This window comes from Pocillopora verrucosa, chromosome 14 (assembly GCF_036669915.1).
Source record: "Pocillopora verrucosa isolate sample1 chromosome 14, ASM3666991v2, whole genome shotgun sequence".
NCBI lineage: Eukaryota > Metazoa > Cnidaria > Anthozoa > Scleractinia > Pocilloporidae > Pocillopora > Pocillopora verrucosa.
This window is the reverse complement of record NC_089325.1, coordinates 2,679,938-2,695,923: the sequence shown is the minus strand read 5'-3', so window position 1 is coordinate 2,695,923 and position 15,986 is coordinate 2,679,938. Positions and strand designations below refer to the sequence as shown.

General features: G+C 38.9%; 1 protein-coding gene and 1 pseudogene across 1 annotated transcript; both read left to right on the top strand.

Moving 5' to 3' along the window:
- The first annotated feature begins 277 nt into the window (after window positions 1-277).
- Window positions 278-8,213, top strand: LOC131784335 (beta-2 adrenergic receptor-like; annotated as a pseudogene).
- A 3,523-nt stretch (window positions 8,214-11,736) lies between these two features.
- LOC136278137 (beta-2 adrenergic receptor-like) lies at window positions 11,737-13,160 on the top strand. The gene has a single exon (XM_066161486.1). The coding sequence runs from the start codon at window positions 11,821-11,823 to the stop codon at window positions 12,826-12,828; it is 1,008 nt and encodes a 335-aa protein (XP_066017583.1). The 5' UTR covers window positions 11,737-11,820; the 3' UTR covers window positions 12,829-13,160.
- The last annotated feature ends 2,826 nt before the right edge of the window (window positions 13,161-15,986 follow it).

Here is a 15,986-nt window from a genome sequence, read left to right as displayed (position 1 = left end):
GTTTTGGTGAAATCCCTTACATATTAAGTCTAGGCGGAAAAATTTCCTGGGCCATTCTTTTGCTTTTCTTCAGAGGACTCGAGATCATCGAACGTGAAAGTTTATTCGATTCAAATTTAGGCCCAGAAGCAGTTTTCATGCTTACTTACATTTATATTTCTTTGCTTTTCTGCAATAGGGTATTTTCGTGTGGTGGACCTGTGAATTTGTTCAAAATCAAAATCAAAATCTGTCCTCCGAAAAAAACAATATTTCGGTCGGCGCAACATAGCGGATGATGGCGAACTTTGTACTAACAAAAGCCCGCAACACAACAGAAATTGGTGTGAAGAAAATGTTTGACATGTAAAATGATAGCACTTCCATCTTAGGGGTTCATTTTCTGGGAAAAGCTGCAAAAGATTTATTTGTATAAAAAATAACAGACCAAAAGACAGATAAGGATGTTTAAATAAATTTATTATTTGCATCACTTTTAGAGAGCTTTTAATCGCTTTTAAAACACCGCCTCCCGGGAATTCTTAAAAGTTCAGACTTTATGTTTATCTTTGACGTAATATATCATATGACTGTATGCAAATAAATCATTTCAGTTTCGATGCCACAGGGAAATTTTGATCAGTTTCCAAACACATTCTCACGCTCTTACGTCTCCTATAGACTACACCAGAGTTACATGAATTAACATCAACTGTTGGGGAGTACTTCTCAGCAGTGCATTAATCACCAATCTATCTCTGCGGTTCTCCTTGTCCAATTTAGCAGCTGTAACTGGAAACACGGTTGCGCTGTGATTGTTCTTTGAACAGCGAGTCTCGAATTGATTTTAGCATCTTTGTCCCATTACTGACGTTTTAGCTCGGCTTGTCAACAAAACTGTTTTGATCGCTGACAATCGTTGACACCATTCATTTTTTTTAACTCTATAGACAATTTTTGACAATTTTTGTGTTTTATTTAGATATATATTTTTCAAATCAGATTCCTTTCTGTTGTCAATAAATTCTAACCATAAAAAGATGCCACGCTGCCATCGCCTCAGTGTGTTTAAGTTCAGTGGTACTTCTTTTCTCAGAGATGTGATGATGAGATGAAAAGCGATATTTCAGTACTACAATTGTCTATAGCATAACTTAAAAGATGGATCCCAAATCAATCTGATGTTGGTATCACTAGATAAATTTTCAATAAGGCGGTGTGTTCCAAATTTAGACATCGAATGTCGCAACAATGTAACAAAGTTTAAGATCTTTTTGATTTTACGTGCAGTTCTTCGTTGATAAAATGATAAGTTAAGACTGCACTTTTATTCCACGTTTCCGCCAATAAAAAGCAAATGAGGATGTCAACGATACGTCAGTTTCATTAAGTAACATCTGTTCCATAGAAAAGAGAAGCAATCGCAAATTTCCAACATTTTTAAAACTTATTTAGTTCCTTCGCCGCATTAAGAGACTGGGAATAAGTGAAATGTGTTTCTCGTGACCCAGACCAACATTTAAACTTGAAGATTAATTATTACAAATTACAGTTACATATCATTTTGGGAGTCCTGCTTTATTCCCGACCACTATCAGATTAACTGAGCAGTGCAGCATCCATCGTTCTATCACTGTGGCTTTACGTGTCTAGTGTAGCAGCTGGAAATGCAGACGTGTTGTGGTTGTTCTACAAAAACGAGTCTTTACGAACAACTTCCAACCGTTTTTTATCCTCGTTGTCTGTAGCAGACTTGATGGTTGGGCTTGTTGTAGGCCTTATGTGGATCGTTATCCGATGTTGGATTCAACCGCCATCCTGACCTGTAATCATTTTGTTTCACCATAGTCTCGTTGCCTTCGCCGTCTTTCTTTGTATAATGTCTCTACTATCTGGGATGGAGATCTAAACGCTTTATTCCGGCTCTCTCAATTTTTTAGATCCACTCTGTCTAAGATTTTACCGTAAGAGAGTCTTCTTTATACATCTTGCCGCCATCATAACAATTTTGACCAAAAATTAATGCTTGGTGACTGGCATTTGTCGAGAGCAAAATTACATGTGGTCAAAGACTTGTCTGATATGACGGAAAAGACATATTTTCTTTGTACTTAGATTTACATTCACTGGGAAAGTGAATTCTGTAAGCGAAGCCTATAGGAAATTAAGGCTTCCGCTAGAAATAAACTGTTTGTGGGGGGCGTCAGACTAGTAAAGCCGGAGTACTTTTTCGCTTGAGTTGTCCTCAAATTTTTGTCTCCTTAGTTGCTAAGTTACAACGACCAACGTTTCGTTCAATCTGATTTCACTCTGGTAGTCCACTAAAGTCCGGTGCATTTTATTTAGACCTGTGAGGACAGGGAAGCCATGGGAAAGTGCAAGGAAAGGCTCGGCGAAATTCACTATTCCAGTATATCAATGCGTTGATCGCTGATGAGGTAAAAGTGATTACCTCAACCCCATTCTATTCTACTTCCATTTTTCTTTAATTTAATAAAATTTAACCAACAGCGGAACTAAACTTGGCATCCGTGTGAGAATGCAAGCACCTTACAAAAAACCGATTGTTTTGATAGCTTTAAAATTTTGCACAGCACGAACTCAAATATTTTCGCCTGAGTTCAGAGGTTTTCAACTGCTAAAATTCTCCTTCTCGTGCGGGCATGTTTTCTTTCTTCGTCTTTCTGACGAAAAATGTAAAAAAAATTCAGTTTATGAAAAGAACCAATCTCATCGTTGTTCGCATATACACACAGGCGACCGAAGTTCACTGAAAGAAAACGGACGTTTTGTCGTGTGGACGCCCTCTTAAATCCTGATTATTTTTAGTTATTATAATCTTACCACAAGATGTAGACAGGGAGATTCAAAAAAACCTATTCCGGTTGCAAGGACTTGTGTCTAAGCAACTGCTACGAACCGAGAACCGGGAAGTCCGTCGACGCGAATTTATCATAAAGCCCAAAAACCTTAGCCTCCCACGCAGTCGTTTTCAGGGGATTACGTTTCGCTTCTAACCTCAAAACGCGGGAGTGAAACTCCATCCCTTAAAAAAAGCCTGCGTGGGAGGCTAAAAAAAGCCGCAAAAGTTTAACCTTCTTATCTAAGCACGTGCCAGGTACACAGCCTTTGCCCTTTGCTTCTGTGTTCTTTGCAACCCCTTGGTGATATCTGAACATTCTTAGCCTTGCCCTATCCTGTAATAGAGACCTTTGATTTCTTGTTGACCGACCAATCTATTACTCGGTGCGAGAAAAATAGAGGATGACAGCTACTATCGAAAGCGAGGAATCGGACCTCTGCATAATGGACGTAATAAGTTGTATGGCAATCTTTCACGAAAGAGCGAAGAGCGGAGGTTGCTTTCTGTGTAAAGAAAAATTTCGGGCTCAGCTTTCACAAAAGGTGGTCTCCTTAGACGCTCTTAAGGGAACAGTTATGTAAGTTACGTTTTTTGTAGTTACCATATTGGAAAACCTATAGAAGAAACCCAAGAAGGCTATATCAGATATCCTAGAAAAATTGGAAAAAGGGCACAAGAAACCCGTCTTTGTCTTTGGTTACAACATTACCGGACAGTGTTCACGTCAGAAAAATTATCAAAGCTGGTTTTGCTAATTGGTACTTGAAGCTCGAAAACGATAAGGGCAATCTGGAAATAAAGTTTGAAAACTTTATGAAACAGAACAAGTCCTACAGTTAGGAAGACAGTGCGCAAGTTCCTATCCCGAAATGATCATGTACGAAACAAAGACTGACAGGAGAAAGCAGCAGTAACCAGGTTGGCTGATGAAAAGCTTATCAAGTACCTCCAGGAGCCGGACTTCGTAAGCCACACAATTATCCCAGAAATGGACCACTTTAATGAGCACAATAGGGTGGGAATGTATCCTCATCCCATCAATATCTCTGTGGGTCCTTACAGCAGCCTGCTGTTTCTCAAGCTGAATCAAGAAAGGTATGGATCAAAATCGTGTATGGCTCAGTTGCACAACCCACAAGTTGAAGTTCTTGAGGAGTCTGTTGCTGCCAAAGAAGTCCACTTTACGAACAATATCATATTTCTAACTGGCAAAGACGGCCCATTCAAATTCCACGAGGTGTTCAAAGTAAGCGTTCTCGTCGATGTCAGAGAACGAAGAAATCGTGGCGAAGTTTTGGTGAAAGTAAATGAACTCGGCTTCGCTCTTGGCGGAACTGTTGTGGAAATAAAGTTAAAATGCGATTATGGAGCGAGAGGATTCCACTCAAACCAGATCAACTTCTGGAATGCTGAGAACCAAAGCACTTTTCAGTTTGAAGCTATTAACGTGGTTTCGTCTATGGAGCCTGCGCGAAAAGTTATTCTATTCTTTCCATCAATTTGAAGAAGGCTGGATACGGAATTCGTGGGGAGGCATCACTACTGACCAAGTACGAAGCGGATTGGCAACATGTTGGTTCAATGCGTATTCTCGGACAATGTTCATATAAATCCCATTTTCAGGGTATTGACGAAATCTCTCTCTCGTCATTGACTAGGGTGCTAGAGATTCGTCGTGGTGTTTAATGCATTTCACTAAGCCCAAGTATCGTTTCATGTAGAACTGGCATTTTATATGCTGATCCAAAAAGCCACCGATGCAGCGTTGGAGGAAAAACTCCAACGAAGTAGATGTCTTTGCCGGGACTAGTAGTGCTGGAAATATGGATGGAATGGCCGCTAGGACAGAGTGCTATCAATCAGTTTATCTTTGTGTAGAGTTCGGTCACGTTGTTTATGTTTGTGATGCGCAGCTAAATTGTATTATGATCCCAACTTTGCTACAGCAAACCGCTGAATTTTTTAATGCATTGCGCAAGATTTACAAAGCCTTCTTTGTCCATGAAAAGCACCAGGCGTACAGACTCTCTGGTATTCGAGAAGCGAGCTGGTCAGCGACACTCTTCAGTTATTGCGCAGGAATGAAACTTCTATCAAAAGCGAGGTTGCCAATTTACCCTTAAAACCCTCGATGGCCCACATGGTAACGTGGCATCTAAGACTGTTGTGTTGTGTCTGATGAAATGCTTAAATACGGCCTTCAAAACCTCGAGCTCCAGTAAGTCTCAGAATTATACGGATACTACTCTCTTAAACTGTTGAGTTGCATGACACTAAACGTGAAGAATATTCACTCGGTTGTGCATCATAAAGATCCACTTTGCACAGTGTCCAACTACAAGAGAAACTTTAGAAACGCAGCCAAGGGAGGCTTAAAGTGGACAACCCATTGGGCGGCGTACTATTCTACAAATCCGAAGTCTTGGTATGCTGTACCCGAACGTGCTAGGATCCTGTCAGCCATAAGAGCAATTCAACCGTTACCATCTGTACCGATGGCACCACGAAGCGTACAGAAGACGAGGGACTGGGTGCAACATTTGGTGCTGCAGTGCGTCAGCGTTCTGTCAGACAGGAGACAACAATGGCAAGAGCTGGAACTCCCTATCGTGCCTCTATCAGAGAGAAATTCAGCCAGGTCAGCCTCGAATGCTCTTACCTCAAGGAGCAGCAAGAAAAAGACGAAGAGGAAGATGGGATGTTAGAGTACGATTCCCCAAGCAATGATGAAGAATCGGCCTACGACGAGACCGCATGTGATGTTGGCGAGATCTCATCTTTAGAAGGAGAGGCATATTTTCTCTTCGGAAGAGTTTCTCGCTTCGGAAGAAATATTCGCTTCAAGAGCAGAATTTTGTTTAGTTAAATTTCCTTTCTTTTCTTTGTTATGGGAATATGGGATCGCCGTCACCTTTTGCTTTTGTATGCATTTGTTGACATTGCTATTCGTTTCTTTAATACTGACCGGTCTCTACCAATGCTCTTTTCCGTGATCGAAGTTAAACAAAAGGAAGTCGTGACAGTGACTAGTGTACTTAATTCGTGTAAAACCTCGAAAACTTCTAAAATGAACAGTAGCATCGTTTTGGTGAAAAAACTTACGCCTGACGGTGAGCAAAAACTTCAACGGATCAATACTTATTGAGAAAATCATCACCGACCGAAACGGCCCCTTTAATGACTGCAATTATATGAAAATCATATATATGTGAACTGCGGTAGAAGAAATGATCATGAAAGCGATCCTCGCAGTTATGAACACTACTAAACTAGTAGTAAAAGTAAGACCTGAAAAAAATTTAGGCCCGTACGGGATTTGAACTCATCACCTCTGCGATACCGATTAACAAGCCAACTGGGAGCTAGTCATTATGTTAGTTTTAAGTAAACCCTCCAGATGGTGAATGAATGACTGCTAATATATGAAAATCATATAAATGTGAACTGCAGTTGAAGAAACAAATATGAAAGCGATCCTCGCAGTTATGAATACCACTTAACTAGTAGGCCTTTTCAAGTTGAGGTATTGGACTAAGAAAAAAGTTTATGAACGGGATCGGGATTCGCCGGTGTAAACCATCGGGATTATGGAATTGAGAGAAAATTTTAGTCGGGATCGCGGGATTGAAGAACCTTATTGGAGACCCTCATATACACTTCCTAAATGGCGAGTTTCGACAAGCTCTTCGGCGGTCTTCTCATTGGCTGCCCGGTCTCCACCAGATCTCCAAAAGATCTAAGACAAGGGCGACATCTAATGGAACCTAGAGACAAAAAGTTTATCCCTCTATTTCATTGTACTTATCAATGGTCTGATATGCGCATCAAAGATGGCAGTTTCAATCAAGCGAAATTTGGACTGACGATGTTTTCATTTAGTACATTTAGGCTTGAAAATTATGAAATGAATAACATATTTTAATTATTCATGTCTTTTTTTGAAACAAAGAAGCTCTTTAAAATGCAGTGGACTCCCCCGGTTTGCGTTTGCTTAACTTGCGTATTACTCTCCGCATGTATTGTATTACGGGCTATTTTAAGATCAACTTTTAATTCGAAACCAAACACATTTATTTTATTAGTTATTTGAATTAGACTACTAACTTTAATATTCAGCATCAAATTTAACATTTGGTGTAGTAAGATGAAAGTTAGAACTCCCTGAGCCATTCAACGAGTGTAACCACTTGTGAGATTAGCTCAAAATAGAGGTTTTTAACTCCAATATATTTTAATTTGCTGCTTGAGTTACTGCTTAGCGTTTTCTCGTGCATCTAATGTCACAAAAGCAGCTGCCTGTCGGGAAGAAACGTTTGTTGATTTTCACCAAACTTCTGCTAATAGATTGAGCTGGTTTACATTGATAGACTGAAGAGGATAACGGTAAAATTTCAGTTTCAAAGCATGTTTTCCGAAATGTTGAGATATTTTGATTTCACGCGCACCATTCCTCAAACAGACGGCAGATGAATAAGGTGTGCCGGTCAATAAACTTATTCATATTGAAAAGGATAGTTTTGATAATTCTATGCAAAAACGAGAAGAAAAAGACCCTGTCTGGATCGTCATCAGATGCTTGATTCAGCCATCAGTAAAGAGTACTTTGTACTACAGTATATACGTGTTGTGGATTCACACAACCACCGCCACAACCTTTAACTTGTGCTGCGTTTCCGTAGACCGGTTTATTGCGATTAGGTTTCCTTTCCGTTACCAGGACTTTGTAACCAAGAGAAGATGCTGCATGGTGATTATTTTGGTGTGGCTGATTTCATTATGTCTTCCTTTTACCACAATTCCTTTAATGTTTTTGGGAAATATTGCAAATGCAGTGCTTTGGCTGTCTTTGGCATTTGTAACATTTGTGGCTCCACTATTTGTAGTCACTTTCTGTTATATGTTTATGTTTAAAGCTGCACGACGTCAAAGCAGAAGGATGTTTCTCAGTAAAAATTTTCACAGCTCCAACGGAAATAACATTCCACGGAATGGTGCTATGAAGCAATTCAAAGCTATCAAGACAGTCGGTGTTATTTTAGGCGTTTACATTGTTTCATGGATGCCCAGTCAGGTCCTATCCGCTGTTCATTGTTATTATACAGCGACGAATCATCTCTGTAACGACATCAAATTAGAAAATGTTGTATGGCCCTGGGTTGAGGCCATCGCTTTTACTTCATCAGCGATCAACCCATTGATTTACTTCTTCAGAAATAGCGACTTTCGCCGAGCCTTTCGCCGCACCTTCCATTGGCTACCTCGTGTTGATGAACACAATTTTTCAGACCTTAGTGCACAACCAGATCGAAACCGAAGGATACAAAAAGGTGGAACTAGTATCAGTTTTGCAAGTAAGGAAACAGAACGCTGAGAAAAGTGTTATTCAAAAACTAAAATTGTAAAGCTGCCTAATCATAAGCCTTACCCCTTCATAAAGGTATGATGTTCAAAATGGAAAAATCGATTTCTGGGATTTTTTTTCAACGTAATTGTCTTAAATGTGACTTAAGACGCAATTGTGATATTCAAGTCTTTCATGACATGCAGTTTTTGCTTGTCAAACGCTCCTCTCTGAGCATTAGTCGTTAGTCAGTTAATGATGCAGGCAAGATGTCAGAAGAATTGACTTAGCACTTGTTTTTGGTGAAATCTCTTACATATTAAGTCCAGGAGAAAAACATTTCCTGAGCCATTCTTTTGCTTTTCTCCAGAGGACTCGAGAGCATCTAAAGTGAAAGTTTATTCGATTCAAATTTAGGCCCGGAAGCTTTTCATGCCTACTTACATTTGCATTTCTAAAACCTCTTTATGTCTGCTTCTCTGCAATAGAGTTATTTTAAGTGCGGTGGACCTGTGAGTTTGTCCAAAATCAAAATCTGTCCTCCCAAAGAAACCGTATTTCGGTGGGCGCATACTTGGCGGATGATGGCGAACTTTGTTCTTCAAATAGCCCGCAACACAACGGAAATTGGTGAAAAAAAATGTTTCATATGCAAAACTATAGCACTTCCATCTTAGTGGTTGAATTTCTGGGAAAAACTACAAAATATTTATATTTGTATCAGGAATAACATACCAAAAGACAGATAAGGATGTTTAAATAAATTTACCATTTGCAGCTATTTTAGAGAGCTTTTAATCGCTTTTAAAAGACCCACCTCCTGGGCATTTTTTAAAAATTCAGACTTTCAGTTTATCTTAGACGTAACGCATCATATGATTGAATGCAAATAAACCATTTCAGTTTCGGTGACACAAGGAAATCTTGATCAGTTTTCAAACTTATTCTCTTACGCCCTCTATCGACTACACCAAAGTTACATAAATGAACTGTGCTTTGGTTGCTCCGTGAACAGCTAGTCTCGAACCGACTTTAGCGTCGTTGTCCCATTACTGACGTTTTTGCTGCGCTTGTTGACAAAACTGTTTTGACGCTGACAATCGTTGGCACCATTAATTTTTTTTTTAACTCTATGGACAACTTTTAACAATTTCTGTGTTTTATTTAGATCGATATTTTGCAAATCGGATTCCTTTCTGTTGTCAATAAACTCTAACCATGAAAAGGTGCCATGATGCCATAGCCTCAGTGTGTTTTAGTTCAGTGGTACTTCTTTTCTCAAAGATGTAAGTTGATGATGAGATGAAAAGTAATTTTTCAGCACTGTAATTGTCCATAGCATTGGTCTTACCATTCTCAAACATAGTTGTAATCAAATAATAAGCAGATTATGGTCTTCAATGCTACTTTTCTTGTGTTTTTTATTCGGAAAAAAACAGTTTGAATCTTATTAAAGACCCTGCTTGAAAAAACGCGAAGCTTGTGTTTCCGAACAAGTGATGTTTCTGTCATTCTTCAAGTTCTATGAATACTTCCTTCGCCCGCCCGAGAAATTAGTTATTTGGATCATGGTAATTTGATCTCCCTAGGCGAAGAAAATTCCAAGCAAATTTTGCAATCAATTTATACAATCACACACGAGGATTTGTCACTTTGAATCCCAAGGTTCAATCAGAAAATCGTGTGATCGACATCAATAGTCTGAATGACTGTATTAGGGACCTTTAGCGGTTAGGAAAGCAACGCCAAGGAAGACGTGGATTTAAAAATGAATACATACTTATAGTTGGTTTTTCGCGAATGATTGGATATGTTTACCATCTTCTTCGGCGTCGCGAGTTAACCTCAGCATAACATATGAGGGCGGCGTTGAGTTCCAAATAGAAACTTAATTAAGTTGCCGTCGGGGTTTCCTTTCTTCGATCACGCAAATTTTGATGATTTCACGTTGTTATTAAGGACCTCTAGCAAACCACGACGGCGACAGCAACAAGGACGTGGCAAAACAAAAGATCTAATGAGCAGAACAATAGCTTAGTATGTGCGTTTTAAAACTGCGTACATTTCTTAGCCGTCCTCTGCAAAACAGAGTGGTCTCAAAAAGGGAACCCGAGGCACATTATTTAAGTTTCCATTTAGTACTCCACGCCGCTCTCATACGTTATGCTGAGATTAACTTGTGGCGCCGTAAGAGACGGTAAACATATCCAGTAGTTCGCGAGATTCCCACTTATAATATATATATATATTCATTTTTAATTCGACATCTTCCTTGGCGTTGCCGTCCTAACTGCTAAAGCTCCCTATTATTTCGCAAAGGACGGCTAAGAAATGTACACAGTTTTAAAACGCACGTGCTGAGCTATTCTGCTCATTAAATCTTTTGTTTTGCCACGTCCTCGTTGCCGTCGCCGTCGCCGTCGTGCTTTGCTAAAAGTCCCTACTTATGGGGAACGAGGAAAACCGCCACAACGGGCACACAAAGCGTAAGCCGGAATTTTCAATCATCGATATTTAATGTGACTTCGACTTTTTATGCCGATCGCAGCGATCGGCAAAAACCGCGATCTTCTTCAAGATTGCCTTACGTGTCGCCGATTTTTTGAGATTGATTGACACTTAATTCTTAATTATTGATATTTTTTTACTGTATGGTGATACCATGTAAGTGGTCAATTCTAGTAAATCTCTATAGAGAATGCACGACAGCTTGGATTGATTCGTGGGGCATCTTGGAAAGAATGTAGCTGAGTCCGATTCGGCAATCATTAGAGTCCATACCCCCACATATTACAATTTTTCTTAGCCGTTTATTTTTCAGTTAGGATGTGTGCTGGAAACCAACGTTGGAGGGTCTAGTGAGGAGACAGTCAAGATCATATTGACATATGGAAGGATGATTAAATATTTGTTTCTTGAGCAAATGCTGAAAAGTCCTTTCTTTTTTGTCAATGTAGAATGCCCGTAAATGTCAAATCACCTACTCCAATTTATATGTTAAACAACGCAAAGCCGCGGAGATCATTTAAATTCGAATATTTATTCAAATTTGAACAGTTTCTACGAGGTTGCAAATATCCTGAATTTGAGATAACACTGATGACTGGGGCTTTTTAGAAAATACAAGTTATTTCCAAGTGAGTATTTTTTTACCCATAGCCTCTTCCTCGGCTATTAAAGTGGATGAACTTGCAGCCTCAAACCATCTGCTATCAAATTATTTGTTCGCTTCAGTAGAATTTAAACAAAGTTCAACATTTGGTATATTTTAGTCGACTTTAAGAGCGGTTCGCATTTTTCTCCGCGATTTGAAGCGAGTGAAAATACACAGCGAATTCGGTAACTGTAACGCGCAATTAAAATTTTTCTATTGATGATTGCACAGTATAAGTCAACGAATTATGAAATCATTACCATTAAAGGCTGAAAAACTAACACTTTTCTTTTGACAAGCTGTAAATTACATTCGAAAACTTACTCAAATTACTTATTCACCTCACGTGCGGAATATCTAAGCAGAAGTCTACCACTCCTTTAACTGCGGAGTCGAGTTTCAGGGCGGTTTATTTGTTGTTCGTTAATGGAGGCGGTGTGAAAATAATCACCCAATTTGGAACTTACGTTGCAGAGAAGAAACATGAATTTCACCTGCTTAGAAAAAGGACCGAGCGATGCAGCATTCATTGCTCTATCATCAGGGTTCGCTTTGTCTGGTTTAGCAGCTGTATTCGGTAATACAGTTGTGTTATGGCTCTTCTACAAAAGCAAGTCTCTACGAACAGTTTCGAACAGATTTTTGGTCTCGTTGTCCGTTGCGGATCTCTTGGTGGGAGCTGTTGTGGAGCCAATCTTTTTAGTCGAATATCTAACTCCGTCAGTAGATAATCAGAACGTAATACATTTCTTCTGGATTCACTCTACAGCTGCAACTACATGGAATTTGTGCTGCGTTTCTGTTGACAGGTTCGTTGCAATTCGCTTTCCTTTAAGTTATCAAGTGATTCTAACAAAGAAAAGATGTTGTGTAGTGATAACCGTGATCTGGGTAATCTCTCTGTTCCTTCCTTTCACGATAATGTTTGTGAAAAATGAAGCAACTGATCATCACGCAGAACTGTGGTTGTCATTTGCATTCATTTTATTTGTGTTTCCGATTATCGTGGTATTTTTCTGCTACATTTGTATTTTCAAGACAGCCAATAAACAATACAAACGAGTAAAAAAAGACTATCAACACGGGGATGACAGCTCACGCCGGGCTTTAAACAATTTCAAAGCTATCAAAACAGTTGGACTTGTTTTGGGTGTTTTTATCGTTACATGGATGCCATCTTTAATCTTGGCTCTTGTCACCTATTATTACCGTAAAACAGAGCATGAACAATGCGAAGAACAGGAATTGCATTCCGTGGCGTTGCCTTGGGCAGAAGCAGCGGCTTTTACTTCATCAGCTATCAACCCATTGATATACTATTTCAGAAATGGCGAGTTTTGCCAAGCCTTCAGAAATACCTTTAATTTTGATCGGTTGCACGGTGTTCACTATAAAAATGCACCAGACCCTGGAGTAAAGCAAGAGCAGACCCGGATAGATGAAGGTGTTGGAATTCTTAGGAAATTTCCAAGTAACGAGACACAGCCGTAAGGAAAACTAAACAGTGCTTCCGATTAGTCCTAAATTTGGTCGTCAAAGAGATACAGAAACTTTCTTTCAGTCGGTGGAGACCTAGAGCAAGATAGGGTTGAAACATAATTGAATCACTGGAGATTAATGTTCTAGAATGTTCTTTGATTCATATTTTAATGCTCAGTCTTGCTGCATGATGTTCATTTATAAATAAAGTAGGATCTAATCATACAAAATGTTTTAAACTTTCAAGCATAACTTAAAAGATGAAGCCTAAATCAATCTCTTGTTGGTATCACTCGATAAGCTCTCAATGAAGCGGGGTGTTCTTAATTTAGATATCGAATGTCGCAACAATGTAACACAATTTAAGATCTTTTTGATATTACGTGCGGTTTTTCGTTGATGAAATAATAAAGTCGAGACTGCACTTTTATTCCAAGTTTCCGCCAATAAAAAGCACACGATGTAGTAAATAATACGTAAGTTTCAGTTCGTAACTTCTGCTCCAGAAAGGAAAAGCGATTGCAAATTTCTAACATTTTGTAAACTTATTTAGTTAAAACTTCTACTTTCGCTTCATAAAGAGAAAATTATTGCAAATTACAGTTACATATAATTTTGTGAGTTCTACTTCATTCTCGACCAGTATCAGAGTTACTCAGCAGTGCAGTATCCATCGTTCTATCACTGTGGCTTTCCTTGTCTAGTTTAGCAGCTGTAACTAGAAATGAAGACGTGTTGTGGTTGTCCTTTAAAAACGAGTCTTTGCGAACAACTTCCAAACGTTTTTTATCCTCGTTGTCTATAGCAGACTTGATAGTTGGGCTTGTTGTAGGCCCTGCGTGGATCGTTATCAAACGTTGGATTCAACCGCCATTTAACACAGTTTTGCACGACTTCACAGACCTGTTGTGGATTCAAGGTAATTTGGTATTATCAACTGAGTTGATGGCGTAAATTGGCCACCTTGTGTCCTGACCTTTAAACATTTTGTTTCACCACAGTCTCGTTGCCTTCGCTGTCTTTCTTTGCATGATGTCTCTTATCTGGGATGGAGATCTAAGCGCTTTATTCAAGTTCTCTCAGTTCTGTAAATCCACTCTGTCTAAGCTTTTATTGTAAAATAGTGTTCTTCATACATCTTGCCGCCATCATAACAATTTTGACCAAAAACTAATGCTTGGTGACGGGCATTTGACGGAAACAAATTTACATGTCGTCAAAGACTTGTCTGATGTGACGGAAAAGACATATTTTAATTATCACGACTTAGATTTACATTCACTTAGAAACAGTATTTCGGAAATTAAAGCTTCCGCTTGAAATAAACTGTGTGAGGGGCATTAGGTTTATAGTAAGGCGAGAGTACTTCTTCGCTTGAGTTGTCCTCAAAGTTTTGTCTCCTTAATTTCTTAATTACCACGAGTTCCACCATTTCGTTCCGTCTGATTTCGTTCTAGCTGTTTAGTAAAGTCCGGTACATTTTTTTTCGACTTGTGACGACAGGGAAACCGAAGGAAAGTGCGGCGAAAGGCTCGGCGAAATTCGCTATTCCTGAAATAGTATATCAATGGGTTGATCGCTGATGAGGTAAAGGTGATTACTTCAACCCAAGGCCCTATAAAAATATCAATTTCCATTTTATTCTACTTCCGTTTTTCTTTTATATAATAAAATCTAATCAACAGTAGAACTAAACTTAGCATCCATGTGATAATGCAAGCGCCTGAAACAAAACCGATCGTTACTATAGCTTTAAAATTTTGCATAGCACGAAGTCTAATATTTCTCACTTGAATTAGGTTTTCAGCTCCTGAAATTCTCTTGGCCAAAATTCTCCTAAATTATTTTCTGTCTAATTTGAACATGAATAGATATCAAAAGAAGACCACTAATACATGAAACTACAAATGCTGTACATACAAAGGACATGAAAAGCTCTTTTCGATCCTTTCCTGGTTGAAAGAAAAATATTAAAAAAACGAATCCTCAATGAGATGAAACATACGAAAATAATGACCGCTAAGCATCTCCTCTTGGTCAAAATATCGTGATACTTAAAAGGAAATCGAATCGAAAAAAAAGGTCGACTGAAACACAACAAACGTTGAAAGCAGTGGCGGCGGTTGTGTGAACCCACGACACTAATCTAATATCAAACAAAATGTTTTGGACCCTAGGCTGAATCCAACTTCTAATGAAAATTTTAAAATGGATCCACGACAAGCCCAACCAAAACGTCCGCCACTGATGTAGAGGCTAAAAAACGGTTGGAAACTGTTCATAAAGACTCTGTTTTACAAAAACGGCGTTTTTGTAGAACAGCTACAACACAACGGCATTTCCAGCTACAGTGGCTAAACTAGACATGGAGAGCGACAATGAGAGAATAATTGATTCTGCACTACTGAGATGTTCGCTTGGGCGGCTATCATCATTCATGATAAGATGATGTAGGGCAATCGCAGAAGTCAAGAAATAAGTCTGAGAATTGTCTAAAATTTGCAACTGCGTGTCCTCTTAAGGGAATAGATGTTGCTGAATATGAAATGATACATAAGTTTTTCATATCCGCTTTTCAAATTAGAGGAACGCGTAATGTGTCAATATCGGTCCGTTTGTAAAAAGGTGGGCGATAAATGTAAAATATCCGAATTTAAAAAAAAAAAAAAAAAAAAAGGTCTGAGGATTTAAGACTTTGTCCAAACCTATTCAATCCATCAATGCAAAAAATATTCGCAAAAGTTTAAAGAAAGTCAACAACAGTTTCACCTTGACAGGCAGCTGCTGCGTGACACCTTAAAGCTTTTTTTCCACGTAATCTAAACCAGCTCAAGGGGTACTGACTTAAATCGTAAATAACCAAATGTCAAATTTAACGCTGGATATCAAAGTTGAAAGTAAATGTGCTGAGTTTAGAATTCAAAATTAGTAAGATAGTCGGTAATTTGATGCGTGTTGCGCGTAATGCGTAATTTAAGCAAACTCAAGCGGGGAGGTCCCCAGTATTTTAAACAACTACTTTGTTGCAAAACAATAAAAGGCAGAGATAATTTCAGGCCAAAATGAATGTTTCGGGTCTTTTACCGGCCAATTAATTTGAATGGAAATTTTTTTTTTCTATGCCTTTGAGGCCTCTCGAAAAACACATTAGAATGGCGTAGTAAATTGTT

Excerpts from the sequence above, each read along its gene's own strand:
- LOC136278137 (XM_066161486.1), top strand. The coding sequence starts at position 11,821 with ATGAATTTCACCTGCTTAGAAAAAGGACCGAGCGATGCAGCATTCATT.